Source organism: Lissotriton helveticus, chromosome 7 (genome assembly GCF_964261635.1).
Source record: "Lissotriton helveticus chromosome 7, aLisHel1.1, whole genome shotgun sequence".
NCBI classification, from domain to species: domain Eukaryota; kingdom Metazoa; phylum Chordata; class Amphibia; order Caudata; family Salamandridae; genus Lissotriton; species Lissotriton helveticus.
The window spans coordinates 287,614,745-287,640,165 of NC_136068.1; the positions used below are offsets into that span (position 1 = coordinate 287,614,745).

General features: G+C 42.7%; 1 protein-coding gene across 1 annotated transcript in view; it reads left to right on the forward strand.

Annotated features, from left to right (window-relative positions):
* The window catches only part of LOC144768431 (BPI fold-containing family B member 2-like), a 117,878-nt gene that overhangs the window by 44,357 nt on the left and 48,100 nt on the right, over positions 1–25,421 (forward strand). Inside the window, exons 9-10 of the mRNA XM_078652077.1 lie at positions 17,294–17,482; positions 20,155–20,214. Of these exons, the coding sequence (XP_078508203.1) occupies positions 17,294–17,482; positions 20,155–20,214 (249 nt within the window). The remainder of the gene's footprint in view (positions 1–17,293; positions 17,483–20,154; positions 20,215–25,421) is intronic.

Genomic DNA, 25,421 nt, shown 5'->3' on the forward strand with positions numbered 1-25,421 from the left:
GTGGCCCCTCCCAAACAATTGCCTTGATTTTCCTCATCTGGACTAAGATTTGTTTAGAATGCTGATGTCGCAAAGGTTTAAAGATCACCGGTCTAGGATGAGGTGAAGGCTTAGGCCGGAATGTAGGAACCCGATGAGCACGTTCTATTTCAAAGTCTTTCTGAAAAGAAATCTACAAAACAGAAGGAATGCAGTGAAACAAGAACTCTATCATTGATGACGCTGATTTCTCTGCATCTTTGGGCAGACCGAAGATACGCAGATTACTCCTGCGATTTCTATCTTCCTGCTCCGTAATATCTCTCCGCAAGGCAGACATGGAGCGTTCCAATTGTTGCATTGATTTAGAGTGTTGTTGTGCAGTATCTTCCACACCACTTATCCGTGCTTCAGCAGTAGAAACACAAAGTGATGAGGTCTCAAAGTCATTTCTGATTGCCGCAACCTCAACTTGAAGTAAGTCAGTATTAGTGATAGTCGATTGCGCAATATCATGGACAGCGTTTAAGCGAGATAAATAGTATCCAACGTAGTGCCAGCATCTTTCGGAACTAGTTCTGGAGTAGGAGAAGCTTGCTTAGATCTTTTAAGATTGCCTTTAGAATCCTTGTTTTTGGGAGAAAGGCCCATGTTATCAGCCATGAGAATATGCAAGAGAAATAATTCAAAAGCTCACAACGTGTATGAACTCCGCTTGAGAAACTCCAGACACCTCACTGTTCGAAATCAGCACCCTGGAAAACAGCAGCGTGCGTGGTGCAGGGCCAAACTCTCAGTGATTACACAGAAGAACTCAACATAGCATAGCCTCTTAGTAATATCAAAAAGAAACCAGCAGGCACCATTGTCAAAAAGCACCAACGACATTCCAGTCAAATTATATACGCCGCCATTTTGAGGGACAGGTCTGAGGAGACAGTCACCCAAAAAGAAAACTGTGCATAAAAAACGGCTCAGCGTTACATTCATAGGCAAATCATCAGCTTCGGACATCACTTTCAATGACCAGGCCACTAGTAAGTGAATATACAATAGAAATGCCGCAAAAAAGATACAAATTGCACCAAGGAGAGCTGAAAATGCACAGACTCACATTACAGAAATGTTGACTTCACTGTAACTCCAGTAGTTGTCAGGGAAAAAAGAAAATCTCCTTTAAATAAACATTGGCACCACAGTCATGAGTCAGAGTCAGAGTCAGAGTCAAAATCACTTTATTCGATTATTTTAAAATCATAAAAGTATGCTATACCTATACATGATGACTTTCAGAATTATATAGTATATAAAAACGATTTGATAAAAACAATACAGTACATGGAAATAAAAACGGCGGCCTATATACATGGTTCTAGGAATTTTTTTTAACAAAAGTATTCATTATCTAATAACAAATATTTTCTGAATTTGTAGCGTTATTAATTCATTATATACATGGGAGTTCATTTATGATAGCTGTGGCAATTAAACATTTTTCGGTTCCAATGATGTAATATCCCTTAGTCTATTCCGTCTAGCACGGATAGATGCTATCAAAAAGTTCGCAACCCCAAACATCACTACTGGGGACTCCATAAGTTGTAAATATAGTAGTGCAGGTTTTAACTGTATAAACCCCTTATCCCTTAGCAATGGTACAATATACTTTTTCCGTCCTTCCACAAAAAAAGGGCAAAAAAACAAAAAATGTATTAGATCTTGCTCAGAGAAACTATCGCATTTACATGGTTCATTCTCCATTGGTCTACACCACTTCACGTAATAGCCCAGCAAAAAATTTGCCTGATTAAAACGACATTTTGTTAAAAGCCACCGGTGGTAGGGTCTTGTGACAATGGTCAAGTAAGGTTGTATAGACATTGTCGTAATCAGGGAATAATGTACCCTTACTGCTGGCTTAACAATTTCTCGGGCTTCACGCTCTATTTCTCTGTTACCAACAAAGTGTTTCTTTACCCATAAATATCATCCTTGCTTAGGTTTTCAGGGTTAAGGTATAATTCAGGCCGACCCAGTTGCATTGCTGTGGCTTTGATAAATGACAGCCACTGGATATCCTTTGCTCTATCCCGTCCCATACAGTCCTTAATGATCTTGTGGTTTAGTGTAAGGTTTGGGTTCAACCATGTTTTGATCCAAAACAAGAGTGGTGCCATGTTAAGGGTATCCTCAATGTAACCCAGCCCCAGTTCCATATGTGCTGCAAAAGATGACGTGGAGTGGGGCAGCCCTAAGAGTGAACGCAGGAATTTATTTTCCTCTCTCTGTATTTGGGCAGAGTCTTTATAGCCCATTATCGCTGCTCCATACCTTGCTATGGCTATATTTTTAGCTCTATATATAGCCAGTATGGCCTCTGCTGGTTTCCCACCCAGTCTTTTTGCGAAGCCTAATATAGCAGCCGACGATCTTGTCACGGCAGCTACTTTATTAGAGACTTGGGGTGCCCAGGAGCCCATGTCATCAAACACCACTCCAAGGTAGGTGAAGACTTTAACTTTTGATAATACAACGCCATTACAGGAGAGTGTTTTAGTATTATTCTTCCCTTTCCCCAGGGACATAAGATGGGATTTCTCCATATTTACCACAAGGTCTATTTTGTGCATAAAAGCCCCAAAGGAGTTTAGAAGATGTTGTAAGCCGATGGAGGTCCTTGATATCAGGACCGTATCATCAGCATACAATAAAACAGGCAATGCCCCCCCCCCATGTATGGGACATCAACGGTAGCTGTAGCCAAGGTATTTCCTAGTGAGTTGATATAAATAGAAAATAACATTGGAGCCAAAATGCACCCCTGGCGCACACCTCTACCCGACTTAATGCCAGCAGTACACTTCCCCTCATGTGTCATGCGTATTGACACTTTCAGGTCTCTGTGGAGTTCTGCCAGGAAGTTCACAAGGGCCCGATCCAAACCCAGATCCAAGAGCATTGTCCACAGCTTTGACCTATTAACTAGGTCAAAAGCTGTGGACAAGTCCATGAAGGCAAGGTGAACTGACCCCTTAGACGCAACAGTATATTTATTGATTATAAGATTCAAATTTAGACACTGATCTTCTGTGCCTCTCCCAGTTCTGAACCCATACTGCGCATTACACAAGACATCGTTGTTATTAGCCCATGTGGAAGTTTTTGCCAGAATAACTTTCCCTAATATTTTTAAGGATCAATCAATTAAGGATATCGGCCTATAACACCTTGAATCCCCCCTTTGGCCCTTCTTAAAGACAGGGATTATAATGGACCGGGACCAAGCTGTAGGCAATCTAGTGTTATCTGTGCAGGCTACATTAAAGACATTTGTAAGGACGAGGGACCAAATATAGGGATTGGCTTTATACATATCTGTCGGCACCCCATCTGGGCCCGGCGCCTTATGTCCCGCCGTGTCATCTATAGCCTTCTGCACTTCCTTAACTGAAAAACTCAGAGGGGGCTCTGAGCGCTCAGGTATTTTGGGTGTATAAGGCTCTACAGCGATATTACTATCATAGATTTTCTCGAAGTGGTCCGACCATTGAAGTTCTGTGATATTAAGCTCTAAAATGTCATTTTCTTTACCATTAAAAAGAGGCGTATTAACAATCGACCAAACTTTAGCACTATCCCTCAAGGTTGATCTTTCAAAAAGGGACTCCCATGCATTAGTCTTTATTTCATTCTTACGGGTCTCTACCGTAGTTTTATATTTTTTCCTTAACATAGCCACTTCCTGGGTATCTCGAGGTACCCTTTTTAGTGCCTCCATTAGGTCTTTATGGGCTTTGGAACACTCCGTGTTAAACCACCCATGCGCTTTTTGTGCCTTATGGTTCGGCTTACACAATAGATCCAGAGCCACTTGTTGGCAAATTATTTCAAAGGCAATAGTGACATTCCCTCCATACTTTAACGGGTCTCGACAGGTATTTAATTCTTTACCCACTTTTTCAGAAAGTTCATCAAAAAGGTCATCTGGGATAATTTTGCTCCACTTTACCCGTCTTCCCTGGTCATGTACCCCTACCTTTAAGGGGTAATCTCTATTAACTTCTTCATTTAATAGGATTGGGTTATTGTTGATCAGTTCCATGATCACCGGGTTGTGGTCGCTGAATGTTGCATGTATGGCATTATAAAAAATAACATTACGTAACAAGCCTGGAGATACAAAAATGAAGTCTATTATAGTATTACTGCCCCTAGCACTATATGATGCCACTCTATGATTAATGTCAATAAACTCTGGCTCTGACAAATCTATGTCTGTTAATATTTCTTCCAGGGCAACCCCTTTTGCCGAGTGTTCAAAATGAGAGTGGGGCAGATAATCGGCATCTACATAGGCTCCATATTGAAAGTGCAAATTACATAGATGTGTATTAAATCTCCAAGAAGGATGAGATGAACAAAAGTGGTTTGACCCTCTTTATAATCAGTTAAAAATTTAGCAAGTAAGTCAATATTCTCATTACCATAGGTGCCGTGTGGGGCATTATAGAAGTTGACATACACAATGTTATGCTTGTTAGGCATAGTTACTTCCAAAGCCATATAGTTAGGGGAGGTGGTGTTTAATACCTTAATGACTCCCATATGTCTAACAGAAATTAGAAACATGAGCCCTCCTCTATCTCTCCCTGCGGTTGAAGCTTGGGCTGCTAGGAAGTAAGATACATAGCCATCTATCCAGAAATTACATTCAGTGTCCCAAGTCTCCTGTAAAGGTACAACATCACAGCCCTTGATCTTCTCGAGCCATATTCTATCTTCCCTTTTTGAACGAAGACCAGCAATGTTCCAGCTCATAAGTTTCACAACTTTCCTTCTTACCTCTATGTTAGTGGGGCTACTTTGTATCTGATTGTCCGAGCACGCAGAGCAGGTCAGTCAATCGTTTTCATCTAATTGTGATAAGGCTGTGAATCTGTTTGATAACTCCAAGTCAGGTCTAATTAGTGGTGCGATGTCTTTAATGGGTTTTGGAGTAAAATCTGGTGTTTGTGTCGCCCAAGATGATAGACAAGTGTTGTGTCTCGAGGTAGTATGATGTCCATTCCAGACATGAGGAAAATTATGATGCTTGGGCGATGGGTAGAAGAAACCCAAGGGCACAGCTCGGATTTCTCCTTTCTTTACCTCAGTGGCATCCCAGAATAATCGAGTACACACATGGGGTCTGTTGAAGTTTACTATAAGGCAATCCTCAGGTAAGTTTTTTTCCGTATGCCCCAACCAGTCAACTCTTCTCCCTGTACTTATGTTCGAGGATATGTTCCTTGGGCCTGTACAGTTTATATCGCACCAAGACTTAATGTTTTCCAGTAAAGTACCCTAGGATTCTACCTCCCCTGGTTTCAGAGTGGGAACATTTACCAGGACGGCAACAAAGGAGGTAGCCTCCGGAGGTAAGTTGACCCGGAGCTTTGTACGCTGTCTTTTTCCCCCATGTAGATCTCCTTCATTATGCCCGTTAGCCTTTGTGGAGGGGATACTGGGGTTGGATATACTCTGTCCAGGTATCTTTGGGCCCGTAGTGTTCAGAGCTGGCGTGGTTATTTAAGGCGGCTTTAGCATTGGGGCGGGGCAGGGAGGAGATGGGAAGCTATTGATGATACATTTCTTATCACCTCCATAGGTTGCGCCTGAAAATCCAGGGTCCCGGGTATCTGAGAGGGCAAGTGTTCAGGCATTTTTGTTGATAACAATGTATTAATCCTATCACATTTGCTCAATATCTCAGACACACATTCTTTTAGGGTGTCAATAATGTCTTTTGAGATCTGAACAAGGGTGGTTTCTATTTTATCCGTAAGCACCCTTTCAACCATGTCTCTTATCGAGCCTTCAAGATTACTTGGGATATAACGTAATTTTTTATGGTGTTGCAAAGTTTGCGTTTTCAGCCTTTTTCTCAACCTTGTAGCTCTTTTAGTGACCGGACTTGCCACCTCCCGTGGGCGGTCTTGCTCATTAGGTTTGTTAATTGGATTAGGCTTTTCAGGGCCAGATGTCCCTTGGGCTTGGGGTATAATATCCTTAGCTGTGATAATATGAATCTTAGGTTCCAAGGGGACATCTTGTCGTTTTTGTGGGAGGGACTCCAAAGTAGCTGGTGGTGTAGTTTCAAGCCCCGGTCCCGTTCTTTGTCAGCAATCTCTTGGTTTAATTTTCCCACAGCTGTAGTGAGGTATGTCATAATATTGGCAGATGTTGTAGGTTTACGTGGGATTTGTATTTTCCCAGTACCCCCAGTAATAGATGTTTGTAACTTTCGCTTACCCATGCTTGAGTATGAGGCCTAGGGGAGTGGCCAGTCCCGTCCCTCGCCGTCCCTAGACGGCCTCAGACGGCCTGCCCTCTGCCCGGGCTCAGCCCGGCGATGCCCGCGCGCGGTCCCGCGACGCGGAGGTGCAGGCTCACTTTTGAGCGCCGGCGGGCGCGGAAGCTCCGTGTGCGGCGTCCGGCCGCAGGGCGTTCTGGGTAGTGTAGTTTTCGCCGTCCGCCACCTTCCTGCAGGGTTATCTCCACACTTTCGGCCTGTCCACTTTTGTTTTCTGAACATATTTTTGGGGGATTTAAGGGCCCTGTCCTCTTTACCACTACTAAACTACTAAAGCGCCTGTACTCTCTCTTTTAAGTTTCTAGTAATGTGGTACTGCCTGCACCCAGGGCCTGTAAATGAAATGCTGCTAGTGAGCCTGCATCACTCATTGTACAACCAACTTAAGTAGCCTGTTAAACATGTCAAGGCCTTCCATTGCAGCCTGTGTGCAGTGTTAAACTGCCATTTCAACTTGGCAAGATAAGCCTTCAGCCAGGCCTAACCTTCCTTTTTAATACATATATATTTAGGGCCTATATAGCCCTTAGGGAAGAGTGCAGCATATTTAAAAAGTTGGAATTGTATTTTTAACTTTTACATGTCCATAGGATAACATTTGAATGCTTTATTACATTTAATAAGTGCTAAGGTTTGATTGTGAACATGTAAACATTTCATGCTTGCAGTCTGAGAAATTTTAATTAAAAATCCTTTCTAATGGTAAAGTCAGATTTTAAACTGCAATTTTGAAAGTCCCACTTTTTAGAAAGTTGGCATTTATCTGCCCTATTTGATGCCTGCAGCCTGTTTCTGGATGACATGACTTGGTGATGCTGGAATTTGGGCTTTGTTTATTCCTCCCAGACAGCCACAGAATATCGAAATTATGATGTTCCTGGATGGGCCATCAACTGCCAGGATGGAGGGGTGCTGGGAGCAGCCCCACTTACAACTAAATAGGCTGTGTCCTGACTTCACAAAGGACTTTTCAACACTGCATTGTTCATACAGTCAGGTAGGAGCCAGAGCAGGGTAGGGAGGAAACTTCAATACATTGAAAGGGATTTCTCTGGAAAGTCCTCCTACTTCAAAGAAGTCACCAGTACCCTCGGATGACCCTCTTTTGAGTACACTGCTGGAGCTGTGGATACTACAGAAGAATAACTGTTGTGCTGCTTTGCTGCCAGAAGGTCCGCCAATCTACTGCCATTATACTCTGCTGCTCTTTTGCTTGCTGCCCTGCTTGCTGAGAAGTAAGCTTGAGCAAGTATCTTTTTTCCCAGGTTGATGTGACACCATTGGTCAGCAGCCTAACCTCCTGTTTTGAGCTGCAGAGACATATTAAGCTCAAGAGGCTCCCTGGAACTGCTCACCTGACCTGCTCCCTGGACTTGCATCTGGGCCTGCAAATTGACTTGTCTGAGCCCTGCTGGCCTCTACTGGAGTGACTTCCTTTCTCCCAAGAGGTACCTGCTCAGGTCCTTGACTATTGGTGTGCCATGAGTTGAGTTCCTCTCCAAAAAAAAGGATAAGTCCTAATGTGTTGGGCTCTTCACAAATGCAAACGGGCTCTTTCATGCAAAGATCTTGTTACCTGCAGCTCCTGCAATTGCGTACTTCTGGCAAATACTAGTCTTCTCACCACAATGACTGCCATCAATGCCAGGCAGATTGAGATCTGTACTTTGTGTCACAGTATCCACAGCTCGTGTTGACCGAATCTCCAGCGATGATAGTCCTCAACACTCTACAGGACCTTTGTGCTACCTTCCTTGATGCCTGGCCTGCTCTTCGAGTTACATCGATGGCCATCTATGACGCTTTCCCAGCTCCTTTTGACACCATCCACAGTGAACGGAACTCTTTGCACTGGATTTTGTAGGTAACTCTTTCAGTGGGACTAACCTGGTCTCTGTATTCAGTCCACTCTCCATCGTGCTGAGGCTAAACTTGTGAATTTCACTTGGTTACGCACGACCAGATAATATGAGTGGCACTGTGCTATTAGGCGCTTTACTTACCTGAAATCATTAAAATTGCATATCTTCAGTTCTACTGATTGGATTTTTGACATTTTGGTGTCAAATAATTTATTAAATTTTCCAATGTTTTTCTGAATTGGTGTGGGATTTTTCTTGCCTTGTGTTTTCACTTTATTACTGTTTGAAATGCTATATAAATACTTTACACATTTCCTCTTGACTGCTTTTGTGCCAAGCTATCAGAGGGTCAAGCATAGGTTAATTTGGAGTTTGCTTGTGTTACACTCTGACAGAGATTGTGAGTGCTGCTTGAGTACTGTTTCACCCCCCCCCTCAACCAGTAACCCAATACCCAACAAGTAACATAACTACTGTGAGTTTTTCAGAGGCATACTAAGACTATAGGACCTCGGAAACTTTGTTGGTGTCGGTTAAATAAAAAGTCCAGGTAAAGACTGAGTTCATGAAATTTAGGTCTATGAAAAAATATATTTACAACATGTGACCCACCCACTATAGCGTCAGAGGAAGTGGGGGAGGGTTTTCCCCTTAGGGCGAGGGACCATCGTTCGTGCTCATCCTTCCAATACCGTATTCACCAGAGAAAGGAACAGGCCCTTCTGTTACTAAACCCACTTGTTGGGGCTTTTTTTTACTTTACAGTATAGGTGCTCCTTCGAGGAGGGATGGCTCTAGCTACTCAAAAGTTTTTGATCATCCCTCCACCGCCAAACAATAAAGTTTAAAATAGGAGACAGGTAGGCGGTAGGGATTTTTACTGAACCCCCCCTTTTTCTTTTCTTTTTTTCAACTCAGTTATTAATACTGGAACTACAGCCCTAACAAGGGCTTATTCGCTAGTAGAGGATTCTTTGGTGAATGTGGGATGGCCAATGATGAAGCCTGACACCTCTCATTTTTTTCGCACAATTGAGCTGGTCCATAATATTGGAACTTTGGAGTATCTAGAGTCATCCCTCCTCGAAGGAGCACCTGTATTGTATCAACAGGTGAGGTTAATAACAGAAGGAACAATTTGTTTCTTTGAAAAAATATAGACAGCTGATGTTTGACTTCGAATTTCCCTCTGACACATAAGGAACAGACTGCCCACACAAATGAACGAGATCCCAATATCAAGTGTGTTTTAGTGGCAAGACCTTTATGGTTAAGGCTGAAGGCCCTCACCCGCCCAGTGGGTGGCATGCTTCAGTATTGCGCCTCTCCTGTAATCTCTCCTAAGGAGTAGATGTAGGCTACCACACTTTAAGATATAGGGGAGCTGTAGGAGATAGTATGTAGTAAATGAGCAATACCAGTCCTCAAGTCAGGGTTGGTTTAATGGTGTGCAGTAGGGAGTGTCCTGTTTGTTGGTAAACATTCTGGTATCTGTCTCAGCAGTGTTCCTGCCCAAATGTATTTCATCTTTAAGCAGGAGGTAGTATAGCTCCGACCTGCTGTTTATCAAAAAAGTCCAGAAAATCTGTTCTATAGGTCTTCTATCATCACCATACTGATAAATTAGCATTACGGTCACGCACCAGATAGTGTTCTTAATGTATAAAGAATTTTTATCGACGGAATCAGTAGAGCCTCACACACTAATAAAAGCTATCCTAGCTGGGGTAAACAAACTATGATGGTCCCCGACATTAACAAAGAACAACGTCTGTTAATCCTATCCTTACATGGATGAACAGAACAAGTTCACACAAATGAAGCATTCAAAATCCCAATGCAAACACTGGCTTAAGACCCACAGTTTAATAATTCACACACTCTTGTCTTGGCAAAGGCGACCTCGTTTCTCCTAACCATCGAGAGAAAATGCGAGTCACCTGCTATAGACTATTAAAAATATGCCAGCTGCCTAGTAGGATGACATTAGCTGTATCTACGGGCAGATGGGAAATGAAGGGGCATATTAGCAAGGGCTGGCGATATAATTATCATCGCTTTAGCGTCCCTTCTTGGGCGAAAAGCGGCAATAATTGTATCGCAATATCATCAAGGACACACTAGCGCGTGTTTCCTTGATGTATAGCCCGTTTTATCACAGACTCGCCTTGCATCGCTAATGAGATGCAAAGAAGGCATGGCTGTGAAAATAACATGTTAATATCGTGAAGGCAGCGCCTGCTTTACATGCCCCAGGGCACTTTGGTATTACAGAAGGGGCCGCTGACCCTTGTGTGGCACCCTATGTAACACCAATAGCGCTGGTGGACCTAATGTGCCAGCGCTTTCTTCAAGGGGGCGTTCCCTCTTTAGCATGGTTGCGTGCCCCATGCAAATGAGGGAATCCCTTTGCCTCTGCGCCCGCGCTGTATTACCGACTTGGGCACAGAGGCAAAGAAGCTGTCTGGGGCACACTGGCAGTGCAGGGCAATCTCTATTGCCCTTTAAAAGTGCAGGCCGGTAGCCATCTGCACAGTGAAACACAGAGCGGCTGTAAAGCACCTGCCCCGTATTTCACATGAACTCGCTTCCCCAGGGCATGAGTTTTCAACTGTCCTGGGTGCTGTGTATTCCTCGTGATGTGGCACATTTTCCTTTCCTTCCGTTAAAAGGTGTGCCCGGCGCAATGAAGGAAAATGCGCACTATGTGTAATGTGGCCCTTGGTGTCTTCCATCTGAAACATTTGCAATACTTTTATAATGTTTTAAATACATGCTTTTCAGTTTTTCTGTGGCTCTGTGTAAGAAAATGACTTTTTTTTGGCATAGTCAACCCCATTTTTTGATTGATTATACTGTTGTTTTGATCTGTACATTGGGACCCTGCTAACCAGGCCCTAGGTCATGTGCCCTTAAAACAGGATGAATTTGGCTATACTCCAAACTGGCATATTTAACTTCCAGATATGTCCCTAGTATTTAATACCTTAAGTACCTAGGGCTATTAAATTACATGTCTTCAGTGAACTACAACACATATAGTGCCACCACTAAAGTGACAATACAGAACATGACTGCAGGCCTACCACCAGTAGCCTGTCTGTGCAGACTTAAACTGCAAACTTGACCTGTCAAAATAACTTTGTATGATAGAATTAAACATTCCCTTTAAATATTAATGTCTACCCTAAGTTATCCTTATGTGATCATTAGGTAGGGTCCATGGTCTGAGAGTAGGACATGTAAGCATTTAAATCAAAACATGTCCTCACATTGACAAAGCTATTTTCTCAGTGGCATGGGAAAGCATTCAGAGTTAATGTGAAAATGAAATATTGTTATGTCTACCTAGCAAATAGATAAAAAATTACTTCATGCTTTTTAAAATACTTTTTACAAGTGTAATTCATTGGTAAAGTTGGATTTGTAACACATATTTTACAAAAAGTGCATTTAAAAGTTTACCATTAGCCTGCTTAAAACATCTAAAATTAAATTTTCCCAAGCTTCCAACTTTCACCCAGGAGCTCAATGGCTCCGTGATTAGGTGTGAAGAGGTTCACAGGGCTGCAAAAAAAGACTTGGGGTTAAAGAATAGAATGAATATCTGGCCAGTGTTCAGGAACTTAATTTTCCCCAAAAGGGATGTCCTGTCTCAGGCAAATGTAGCTGACACTTGGGACTACCTTCTCCATTGTGCTTCTATCCAGCCATGTACCAAGTGGGCTAGTGCCAGACTGTGAGCAGGTCCCTAATGGCCAGACCAGATCCCACTTGCACCCAGAACAAAGAGATAAACTCAAAGGGTCAAAGAGGGGCCTCCTGTTAAGGTGACATTTGTAGGAGTGAGGCCTGCCCCCCACAAGCTGTTCTTTAGGGACTGGACCCCTTGGTTCATGGTGGAGTGTATTGCCCCTGCCCAAACTGCACAAGCTGGGATTTAGAAACTTTATGAAAACTTTCTGTCTGGAGAATTGACAGAGACCAGTGTTGCAATTGATGCCGTTCCATCAACGTTAAATCAGCAGTTGACCTCAACTTACAGGTTTGCCCATTAAGGAAATCCGACTTTTAGAGATGTTTTAAGTACAAATGTAGAGGGCTTTCTTTGTACTGATGAGAGCACCATCCAATGGATGTTGAGGATTTCTAGGCAGAAGCTTTAGATTTTATCTGCCCTGAGCTTTTTCGCTGGCAACTCGTCTACGACAATTGTTCTCCAAAGAAATTGCAAAGGAAGAAGGTAACTCTTGGACTGTGCTCTACATGGTCCTCATATCCAACCCACGCTCCATTGTAACTGGCCTTAAACCTTACCTTTTTTCTTGGTGTAGAGCAATCAGTTGCCACGGTTGGATGAGGGCTGAAAGCCCGAAACTGGTCCTAGGATGCTTGTTTCCAGTCCAGGGAGGACCTTGCTTGGCAGTTCGGGCTCAGCTGTTCCCATGGGCACAGGGTCAAGACTGATTTGCATATGGCTGGGTTCACACTGGAATGGCGAGCAAAAAAACTATGGAGTTAGGCCCAGATCTCTGTACTGGGGTGAATGTATGACGTTCTGCATTCTGTCCATCAACTGTTGTTTATGCATTTGTCACCCCGAGTGGTATGGGTATGCTCAGACGTGATTCCCGTCCAGTCCAGGGAGAACCTGGCTTTGGCAATTCGGGCTGGACTGTTCCCATGCGGCACTGGGTCAAGACTGATTTGCATATGGCTGGGTTCAAACTGGAATGCATGATGATCAACAAAACTAGGGATTTAAGCCCAAATCTCTGTACTGGGGTGAATGTATGACATTGTTCTGCATTCTGTCCATCAACCATTGATTTTGCATTTGTCACCCCGAGTCGGATGGGTATGCTCAGATGTGTGACCTGTGCTCTCCATGCCACTCGAATCAAGCAATCCTGGCTGATGATGGCTTGGTGCAGCGTGGCTCCAAAAATTCTTTGTAAAAACATCACCTTAACCCAGGGAACTACTTACTATTTTCTCACAACTGGGCCCGTCATTCCTATCTGCATTCATACACACATTTACTCTGCTCCAAGGATTCAGTAAGGATCCAAAAGAGGAATTGCGGTGCTATAGCGGAGTGCCTGAACTAAATTTTATACATTATTTACAACTGCAGTTTTATTTCTAATACCATGGTTTTCTGAAAGAAAGAATTTTAGATACACCCCACTATTCATTTATTCTTCAGATCTGCTAGTATAAGTTAACTAAAGGACAACAAGACCTGCATAATTCTCCATTTATTTAATGTTGGTTTAGAGATTTAATCTCCTAGCATGAGTTATATATTTGCTAAAATTAAAATATTCAGTTATGCAATAAATCCTGAAAGAAAAGTAAAATTTCAAAAACATTAATTTATTAGCATGATAGCTTGAAAAAATAAGTCAGAGTTATATTACCCAGATATAGAGGCGAAGACATCAGCAAAGAATGTAATAGTTCCAAACTAAAACCTCTCAGTCTCTCTCTCTCTCCCTCTCCATAGACTTTGCACCCATTCAAAAGTAAAGTCTAGGAAAATTTCAAAGTCTCTGCGCCATAGGAAAAATTGCGCAGACCGACAGCATTTCAGGGTGCAAAGATTAGGTCGAAAAGCGAGCTACCTTTCAATGTCCTCTTATATACCCTTTTTCACTAACTTATCTATCTAAATTCGAAACTCTTAAGTCCTAGAACGTCCGTGATTGGTCAATTTAGGATCGGATGATCATCACCTCATCATTTTACATTTCGATTTTGTGCAGAGTCATCCTCGTCTCACAGCAAACTGGGGTGTCATTGTCTTAATTTTGCTTCCTTCGAAGTGTCCTCCAAATTGTTATTTGCTGAACTTTTCCCACAAACCAAATGTGCTGACTTCACCAGTCTTGGCTTAGGCCCCATAAAATGGCCAGGCTGTCCTTGAGCCATACTGCTCAGTCACAAGCAGCTCGCATCTCCGATCTGGCGCCTGCGCACTTCTATCACCATCTCCGAATTTCAGTCAGCGTCCATCTTTATTGGTTCACATAGGCCTCAATTTAGGAACCATTACAGAAAGAAACACAAATAAATGTAAATGTACGAAGTAAAGCCCTTTCTGTTTACCTCCCCCTTTCTAATGATATCCGGTTAGTATTTACCTAGCTTTAAGCAACATATATGCGTGGTTTACCAATCTTCATGATTTATGCCACAAATAAACAGACAAAAGCACTTTCATGCAATCCTCAATTAGATTATAACAAATGCGTACTCTTTATGACACAATATACAACAAATTAGTAAATTATGCTTTGCAAATCCAGGCAAATTAGTGCCCCACATGTATTTGTGTGTGTGCATTCTATTCTATGTTGATTAATTTCAAAACCACACATTTAGTACTTATTACTGTTATGGAAAGTTAATCTCACAAGGGGTATACAAAAGATTTTTGTTTCCACCATGCACCATCAGGCTAAAAACCTGAAACAGGTCCTAGGATGCTTGTTTTCAGTCCAGGGAGGACCTGGCTTGGCAGTTCGGGCTGGACTGTTCCCATGGGGCACAGGGTCAAGACTGATTTGCATATGGCTAGTTTCAAACTGGAATGGCATGGTGAGCAAAAAACGATGGATTTAGGCCAAGATCTCTGTACTGGGGTAAATGTATGACATTGTTCTCCCATCAACTGTTTTTAAACAACGGTTGGTCTTTGCAGCACTATTTTTATTTATAATTGTAAAAATCATATCTACATTTCTCTTTATTGGTTTTTTGTCAATCTGAAGTTATTTTGTTCATTAAAACGTTTTCTATTGTTATAAATTGTAATGGTATTTGTGTTTTTACTTGCTTTTAAATGCTTTTGGTACTTCTAAATGCTTTACACATTTCTGAATGTTGAGCCTGTCAGCTATGTGTCATAGCTGCCAATCGTTGAGTTCAAGGTTCGATTTTGAAACCTTTACTGGACCTAACAAGAAAAGTGCCATTATTATATGTGGTGAACTGCCATCCACCCCAATTTATAATATACTTAATCTCACACTGGATTAATTCAGAATGTTGTAAGAGAACTTTACAGAATCAGTAAACATTAAGGGCCAGATGTAGGTAGCCAAATACCGGTCGGTAACGGCCGATTTCGGCCGTTACCGACCGGTATTTGGCTTTTGACATGTAGGTGGCTCGGATTTTACAGAATCGGTATATTTACCGATTCGGTAAATTTACCACTTCGGTATTTTTCCAAATCGGTAAATATACCAATTCTGTTAATCAATATGTAGGTGGCACAGTTTGCAGTGCCACAGGTCCTTAGGATTTCTTATTTTACCACCCAATCCTATTGGGTGGTAAAATACCGAATTCCAGTGTACATGCACATCTGTGCATGTACACCTATGCCATGTGACACACAGACATGCCCTTAGGGCATGTATGTGTGCCATATGGCACACAAACCTGCATTTGGGGTGCTACAGGGTGTCAAAGTGACACCCGTTCCCCCTGCCAGAATTCGGTATTTACCGATTCGGTAAATACCGAATCAGTATTTCCCATTGATTCCTATGGGCTTCAAGGCCCATAGGAATCAATGGGAAATACCGATTCGGTATTTACCGAATCGGTAAATACCCCGGTAATTGCAAAATAAAAATTACCTACATCTGCCTACTTCATATTTACCCAGGCCCCGATGTAGGTAAAATAGATTTACCGATTTTAAATTACCGAATCATACCGATTCGGTAATTAAAAATCGGTAAATCTAAGGGGTTGAGATGTAGGAACATCCAGATGTTCCTGCTACCGAATCGGTAAAAATCGGTATTTACCGATTCTGTAAATACCGACCGGTAATGTCCCATTCATTCCTATGGGCTTTGAAGCCCATAGGAATGAATGGGGCATTACCGGTCGGTATTTACAGAATCGGTAAATACCGATTTTGACAAGGGTGCAGGGGGTGTCACTTTGACACCCTCTAGCACCCCCAAAAAAGATTCGGGGGCCATGTGGCAGGCATACCTGCCCTAAGGGCAGGTCTGCCTGTCATATGGCACAGGTGTGCATGCACACATGTGCATGCACACCGGAATCGGTTTTTTACCATGAAGTTGGATTTCATGGTAAAATACCGAATCTGTAAGGCTTGTGGGACTCAGAAGAGTCCCACCTACATCTCATTGTTACCGAATCGGTAAAAAATACCGATTCGGTATTTTACAGATTCGGTAAATTTACCGATCGGTAAATTTTCCGAATCTGTAAAATACATGGACCTACATACCATTTTGTGAATCTCGGTCGGTAACGGCCGAAAATACCGATTTTCGGCCGTTACCGACCGACCTACATCCGGCCCCCAGTCTTAAATACCGATTCGGTATGATTCGGTATTTAAGAGTAGGTAAATCGGAATTACCTACATCTGGCCCTAGGTCACTTGAGTGGTACAACAATCACAAATGTTGAAGCTAGATCTTGGTGCAATTTTAATTATATCAGCAAAACTGCTTACACAAAAAATGTCTTCAATACAGTCTTCTTAATTTGTCTCATGCAGCATTATTTAATGGAAATTCCTTTCATTTGACTTTTATGACATTTTTCAAAATAAAGTGTGCAAAGTGATGAACTATTTTAGAGTTGGATGTGATCATGCGATTACATGATGCAATATTTGCTTTCAAAGCAGTTTGATGTTGACTATGTATCTGCGTCATCACACCAAAAAACATGAACCATTGACACCTTAAAGTCCAAGAACTGCAGAAGACACACATATTCTTCCCATAATGTGTAGTTACTGAAGGCTGTCAAATTTTCATCTGGTTTGGAATGAAAAAATAATCAATGTCATTTTTATATGTGTTCCTTAAGTAGTTATTTACTACTTGTAAGTCTATGTGATAATATTTTCCAGTTATTAGTATCAATTTCCCAGAAGATAAAGGACAGCTGGTCTATGAGACTGTCCAAACGTGTATAGAGGAGGAAACAAAATAGTTTAAGTGCAAGTATTTTTTGGAGAGTTTAATTTACATGTTTTGGACAAAATTGTTGATGCATCCAATTGTACTTTTCAACAATAACATTTATTTTTCAGGTGGGTTATCAAGTGAAAGAGGAGAATTATGAACACTTGACTATGATTTCAAAGACACTTGAATTGCCACCAGATGCAGGCTCCAGTGAAGCCATGGTCAACATGGGATTTTCCGTTGATTATTTCAGCAATTTCTTTGGGGCGCTGTATAGCACTGGGATGTTCAGCATGGAAGTTTCGAGTCAAACGGTGAGGCGCAGGTTAATAGTGGTTACATGCTGCAAGGATGTAATTTATTTGAAGGGCATCATTTAATTTAAATGTCCATGTTCTGAATGATCTAGGCAGAAATGTTGTTAACTAAAAGATAATCAGAGTCATTTAGACCTTGGCAAGTGGCTCTCCAGCCTGTCAGGTTAACATAGATCCTGGGCTCCCCTGCCCTGGTGGAGATCCTCTCACTGTATGTAGACATAGGTGCCTGCTCTGCCGGCCTCATTCTGATTTAAATACATCTTCTGGGAGAGCTAAATGGCATCTACTGGCAGTCTCAACCTGCAAAACCAGTGGCAGTTGCTCCACCCTTTACAGTGAGTGTCATGTGGCAGACAGATTTCAGCATCAAGGGTTTCTGCTGCTGGGAGAGGATTTATTTGTGTGAACCCAGTAGCTTCCTCAAATCAAAAGGATACAGAGGAAAAGAAAAGAGGTTGGCAGATATGTTAGTCAACCACATCTATCTATCTATCTATCTATCTATCTATCTATCTATCTATCTATCTATCTATCTATCTATCTATCTATCTATCTATCTATCTATCTATCTATCTATCTATCTATCTATCTATCTATCTATCTATCTATCTATCTATCTATCTATCTATCTATCTATCTATCTATCTATCTATCTATCTGTCCATTTATCTGTCTGTCTGTCTGTCTGTCTGTCTGTCTGTCTGTCTGTCTGTTTGTCTGTCTGTCTGTCTATCTATCTAGTGTATAGCTATAGAAAATTCATTTTTGATTTGTAGACCTACTGTCCCCGGGGGCATACTTGCATGAGGTATAGAAGATCGCTATCAAAGTCCACTAATCTCCAGCATGTGGTCAAAATATTAATATCCTCAGCTCAAGTTGCTTGTAAATATCAGTGGCAAAACTGCCTGGGGGACGTACCATTGCCGTACCTTGAAGTTTCCCCCTGCAATATTCACCTGTCACTTTGGAGTACTGCAAGTGGGTGTAAGGGATAGCCTGCAGTTTCACTTTTATTGTATGGGATTGTGGGGCATATTCACAAGCCCCTATCGCCACTGCAACGCCACTTTCACTTTGATGTTGTGATGGCGATACGGGCCTCGCCTTATTCACAAGGTAGTGTTAAGCCTCTTAACGTTGCTTAACGCTGTCTTGTGAATAGAGCACCCTTTCACGCTGTATTTAGCTTGAATGGTGCGTGCAGTGGGTGTTGCGGTGGGTGTTCCACCTCAACATCCATTGATTTTGACGCTGCCCCCTATTCACAAGGGCAGGGTAAATAGGAGGCAGTGCCAAAATTAAGGAAAATCCTGGTCTTAAACAGGCAAAACAAAGAGAAATGCTTTATTTCTCCTAGTTTTTGCTTTTTCCATGTGTGCTGCCAGTGAAATCGTGCATGGAAGATTTACTAAATTGTAGCGCAACAAAGCATGACTATCACAATTGCTGTGTTGCGCAAGGGGTAGAAAGCATTGTAGATCCTTATTTACGAAAGAAAGCCTGCGGCTTCTCTCTTCCACTGCCTGTTGCCATGGACACACCTTTGCACCATCGTACAATTTTGTGTATTTATGTTTTGCATAGAATTTGTACAAAAGTATACTTTTGCAGCAGGGACATCTTAAAGATTCTGGGTGCCCTGGGCCAAACGTATTTTGGGGGTCCCTGTTTGGAACAGCTTTGAGTTCATGATCTAATTTCAGCATTTTCATGTTGTCAGGTCACTGACAGTTCACAGGCACACTATCCCAAATTCTAAATGTCTTTCCATCTAATATTCAGGGATAGTGATGTGCGTTTTTAATATTTTAATATAGTGGCAGCGTGCTAATATTGTTGCAAATAATCTCTGTGAGCCACTGCCATTTCTGTGAGGTACTGTTTCGAACTTCAAAGAATTTGTTTTATGGATGAGGCATGGTGTTGAAAAACATAAAGACATTTCTCTAAATAATGTCTGTAAACGACTCCCACACATCACCTCTATTAAAATAAACTAAAAGAAGGTGGTATTTAAACAATCTATGTGTTAGAATCATTTAGGGTCATCAGGGCAAAACTGTGTAGCAAGGGGCCCACTTAAAAATTGGGGCCCTGGGTCTGAGCCCACTTTGCCCATGCCTCAAAACGTCTCTGCTTTGCAGTATAAAGGCTTAGGGCATTTTAAAAATATTCCACACATTGGAAGTGTGTTCTACACTGCAGCAAACAATTAATGTGTACAATGTTTGGAGGAATAAAAACATTTGTCCAACTTAATGTTTGCCACAGGGGGCGTTATTTTTTACACAATCCCAGTACTAAAAGTTTGGCAGATTAGTCTATGTGTCACAATCTTGGATGATTGTGCTGTAAAGTGCAAGTACGTTCGATGTAACACACCCTTGATGCACAGTGGCAAAAAGGACCATAAAGAGCTACACCCGGCAGGAAAATACACCTTTCTAACGAAAACTACTTTTTTTTGCTGGATAGTAAGTCCTCTTCACATATTTAGTGAGGCTTCGAACCATTTTCCATGACTGCAAAGTTTTAGTAAATCTGCCCTCTGCCGGCTAGTGCAAAGTTTCTATCAAATTCGGAAATGAAAATTTGACACAAACTATTATCAGGTGTTCAGTGTATAACAATTATCACACTCTATAAATACTTCTCACACACAGGTTTCTACTGCAGATGCTCGCTTTCTCTCCACAGACAACTTGGGGTTCATGATTCCTCAGGTAGGTCAGTGTGAACACTTGTTCCTTGTTTTCCCTAGACATTACAAATGTACCTTGTACTGTAGTTCACAACTAATAAACGTATAAAAATATTCAAGTCTTTGCATACAGTAAATCATTCCTAATCCCATATTGTTTAGTATTGATAAAAACGCCACATTTTTGCTTTTGTGTTCAAACTTGCAGGCCCAATCAGTGAAATACTCCCAATTTTGCACAATATTTTTATACTAAGAAAATGAATGTATGTGTAACAAAAAAGGTCTAACTAAGTTAAATAAAATCATAATTGAAAGTGGTCTGATTGACGACAGAAGCTAGAGGTTTTCTTTTTTTTACACAAACAAATCTGTTGGTGGCAAGAAAGGCATGCCTCTGTGAATAAAATACACTATGTTCAACTAGAAAATAAGAATCAGGTGGTAGAAAACCTCCCTACTAACAAACAACATGATTCAGTTTATCTTTTTTCTGAATGTACTTAGATGTGGCCCTGGTGAATAGACTGTTTCAATGAAAATAATAAAAATGATCCAGGCACTCTGCCTAGTAATGTTCCAACATTTTCTTGACAGGCTATTAAAAGTTGATTGCAAAATCTTTCGTGTATACATATTAACTGTTATCCATGAACCATATGTAATGTATTTATGATGTTTAATGCCGTTCATTTTATAAAGTAAATAAAAGATTTTCTTAAACGTGTCTGTAATGCGACTATGAGAGGTGGCCTAACAGCCAGAGCTGTCACCTTTGGAAGTGAGAGCCTTAATTCTAACCCTGGGCGTAGTTCACGTAGTAGCGCTATGCGTAGCTATGCAAAGTGCACTTGGCACTACGCGAGCTACACGTAGCTACGCGAACTGCGTAGTGCACTGTGCAAAATGCTGTTCGCACTGATTGCACAGTCCAAGCGGTCGTTTTCTGCTGCTCCAGTAGATTTCTACTCGAGCGGCAGCTTTCTCAATGCAGACTGGTAGCTTCTCATCGCGAGCGGTCGCGAGCATACGCGACCTCTTGCAATGAGAAACCTGACCTCCCCGCGTTGAGAATCTCACCAGGAGGTTTATTTTCCACGCTAGTGGGCGGCAACTTGATGTTGCTGATCGCGAACGAGGAAAAAGCAGCCGTGGCCGGCAGTGGGAGTAAATGCAGGGCGGTGACGTGGGGATTGGGAGGGGCAGGGTGGGGTAGTAATGTGTGGATTACGAAGTTTTACAGGTAAGTAAACATTAAAATAAATAAAACGAATTTCGTTGAGTACACTGCATCCCAAAATGTGATGCAGTGTGCTCAACAAAATTCATTTTATTTATTTAAATGTTTACTTACCTCTAAAAGTCCGTAATCCATACATTATTACCCCCCACCCAGCCCCTACCAATCCCCACGTCACCGCCCTGCATTTACTCCCACTACCGGCTGCGGCTGGGAAAAAGTCTCGCTGGGATGTCATTTTGCTCGCATAGGATTGAATGGGAAACTATTTTTTAATTGTGAATTGGAATTTGCAATTACTTTTTAAGCTTGGGTGGGGGCGCACAAATATAAAGTCCAAAACGAACAGAGTGTTTTTTCGAAACAGTCCTTTCTTTATTAGTACAAACATTATTAGGTGCAAAAGTTCATTGATTTCTTTCACAAAGAAATCAATGAACTTTTGCACCTAATAATGTTTGTACTAATAAAGAAAGGACTGTTTCTAAAAAACACTCTGTTCGTTTTGGACTTTATATTTGTGCGCCCCCACCCAAGTTTAAAAAGTACTGTTTGATCTGGATTCACAGTGACGCCACTCAGCAGCTGACGTCAGGGGTAGCGGCACATACACTGATACACTTGGAACTGGGATTAAGGCGCGGCAATCCTTTGGTCCGCTGCTGCTTTTCTCATTGCAATTTGCAGTTAGGTAATATCCAAGAATCACAATTTTTTAAAGCGATTCCTACATGCATAAGGACTTGCGATTCCTAAACACATTGCTATTAAGGAATCGCAATTCCTTATGTTTATGCATGTGCTCCATTGTTCTTAAGGACTGGAGGACTGATTCTGCCCAGAAGTTGTCCACGCTGAGGTTGCCTTTTCAGGAATCTTTGTTGTTTGGAGCGGAATTGGAGGAAAAGTTGCATAAGGTATTCTAGGAGTAGAAATATTCCTCCTCCCTCAAAGCGCAGCTAGTGAGAGACTGCCCTTTATGCCTAAATGTCCCTTTCTCTCCACTTCCAGGAAGCAGTTCCCCAGGTCTTAAGGCCAGTTCACTGCAGGATGGGGTTGGGTTCGGAAGGCAAAATCCCTCTGCCTATGCCTTGTTCCTGACTTTATAATGTAGCAGGAATTTGTGTTAGGCAGTCGCCTCCGGCACTTCCTCCAGGCTTTGGAGCAATCAACGTTTGACCCTTGGGTGTTTGACATTGTGAGGCACAGATACAGGATGAAGCTTTGGGGGTCCCTTCGGTATCTTGTATCCGTCTGACTCTTTGACCTTTCAGGAAGATGAAGCAAGTGGCCATGGTGCAGGGGATTCATTATCTGCTGCAGAAGGGAACCATTCAGGTGGTCCCCTTCTTGGAGGTGGGGGAGATTTATTTGATTATCTTTCTGGTGGTGAAGGCTACGGGGGTCTTCCAGCTGGTTTGGTATTTAAAGGATCTGAACCAGTTTGTGTTGCATCTCCTTTTCAAGATGACCCTGCAGTGGATTATCCCATTGTTGCTGAAGGACCATCTGATGTGCACCTTGCACTTGCAGGATTTTCATGTACCCATTTATCCCTCTTTCAAAGGTTTCTAAGGTTTCTGAGGTTCTGCATCGGGGAGAGGCATTGTGAGTTTCTGGTCCTTCCAATTGGGCTGTAATCAGCCCCCGGGTGTTTACCAAGGTGGTGGCTCCTCTTGTTGCATCACTTCATCTCCAGGGCATCCTCTTGTTTACTTATCAGGACAATTGGCTCCTCCATTGGCCCCTCGGAGGAGCTGATCCTGGGGCATCTGGTGATAGTGTTTGCCTCAATCAAGGCGCATGGGTTTCTCCTGGTGCTCTCTCAGGATATGGTGCATTTGGTTTGGGTGCAACTCTGGGGGACAGGTCCTTGCAGGCCTGCTGGTCTCTGAGAGAGGGGCAGAGGTCCTTTAATTATAGGGAGCTGATGGCTGTTTCCTGGGCTGTTGGGGGGTTTCAGGACTTGCTGGAGGGGTGCAACCTGGTGGTGTGTTCCGACAACCAGGTCACTGTGGCCTATTTGGACAACAATCGGGGGGTTTCGGTCCGAGGCCCTCAATGCAAAGGCTCAACCATTTTCCTCTGGGTGGAACAGCACATTCTGTCCCTGCTAGCTGTGTATGTTTGGGTGTTGGACAATGGGATGGGAAATGTCCTCATCCAGTTCTTCACTTCCTCTCATGAGCTGTGTCTTACCAGGGAGGTTTTTGGAAGGTGTGCAGGAGGTTTGGTGCACCCTTACTGGATCATTTTGCTACCCGGCACAATGCTCAGGTATCTAGGTTTTGTTGTTGGGCTCTTCAGGTGGGGGCTGGATAATCTGATGCTACCTTGGCCCTATCGCCTGTTGTAAGCCTTCCCACTGATTGGTCTGGTTCTCAAGTTTCTGGAGAGTCCTTGGTGATGTTTGTGGTGGTGTCTTTTTGTCCCTGTAGGTCATGGTTCCCCAGTCCCGGGCTGCATGCTGTTCAGTGTCCATGGATGGTGCCATGCTTTCTTCTCCTCTGGGGGCTGTCCCATCTCTGGCTCTTCTGCTGATCTGTCTTCCAGTCTGGAAGTTGAGGGGTGGGGTTGCAGCACCAGGGATTGCCTCGACAACTAGAGCTGGCTATTCAGCAGTCCTTTTGTCCTTCCACTCTGAAGTTCTTTGAGGGGCACTGTGGGACTTTTGGCCACTTGTGTGGTTCCCTCTATCTGTCTCCATTGTAGTGCTCCCTAATGGATGTATTACAATTTTTGGTGGAGGGCTTTGAGAGCCACTTGTGGTGTCTACCTTTCGAGCCTGGTGGTCTGCCATTAAGGCTCTTCGGGCTCCATGGGGTAATCTGGATAATGTGGATGATCTTGTTGTCAGGTTGCTTTGCAACCTTTTACTTGCCCATCCTTTGTTGAAGCAGCTTTTTCCCTTGTGGCATTTGCTCTTGGTGTTGAAGGCTCTGGTATTGTCTCCCTTCGAACTGTTGCAGTTGATCGATATTAAGTTTGTCACTTTCAAGGTGATTTCCTTAGTAGTGATCACTTCTGCTCGGTGGATTAGGGAACTGGGTTATCTCATGGCCAGGGAACGCTACTCGTCTTTTTCTGATGACGATGTGGTTTTGAGGTTGGTTGCCTCTTTTGTACCTAAGGTGGCGTCTCAATCCCATAAGTCCCAGGAGCTGCTTCTGCCAGCTTTGGTGGAGTTGTCTGTCTCTTCTGGGGACTTGGATTGGTCTCTGTTGGACGTGAAGCAGGTTTTCTTGATGTATCTGGATTGCACTTCGTATTTTCAGAAATCTGAGGCCTGGTTTGTTTCTTTCCGATTGGCTTCAAAGGAAGAGAAGGCCTCCTCACTATCCATCAGCCGGCAGTTGAAGTAGGTGATTGAGCTGGCTTATTCCCTGGTGAGTGCTCCTCCATGAAGAGAGTGGTGGCCTTGTGGGCTGAAGTGCTAGGGGTGTCCATTCCTGAGGTTTGTCAGGTGGCTACATGGGCTTCGTCCAATACTTTTCTTTACCATTATCATCTCCAGAATGTTTCAGGAGAGGATGTAAATTTTGGGGTAGGTGTGTTGCAGACAGTGTGCCCCTCACATTCTTTTTCTTTTTTGTACCTTGTTTGAATAAATTCACTTGGGTGCTGCTTTAAGTGTGGTGTCCTTGGTTTGTTTTGTTTGGGTACGGTTAACCGGGTGTCTGGTTTTGGTATTCTACATAAGTAATAAATAGGACAAGAACCTAGGGACCTTGGGATAATGTCCGAATAAGTACCGGTAATCTTCATTAATCTTGGTCCCATTGTCTTCGTCCCATTCATTACGCATCTCCCTCGCTCCCAAACAGCTGGCATTTCGTCGGAGGGCACCAAAATGAATGCTGCGAAAGTACGGTTTATGTACTTCCAGTGAGAGGGAGTGAGGAAGGGTGAACCAGCCTTCCTTGTGTTCTTTTTTCTGCTAATGGGATGATAGATCTTCATAAGTAATGAATGGGAAGAGGATCCACGGA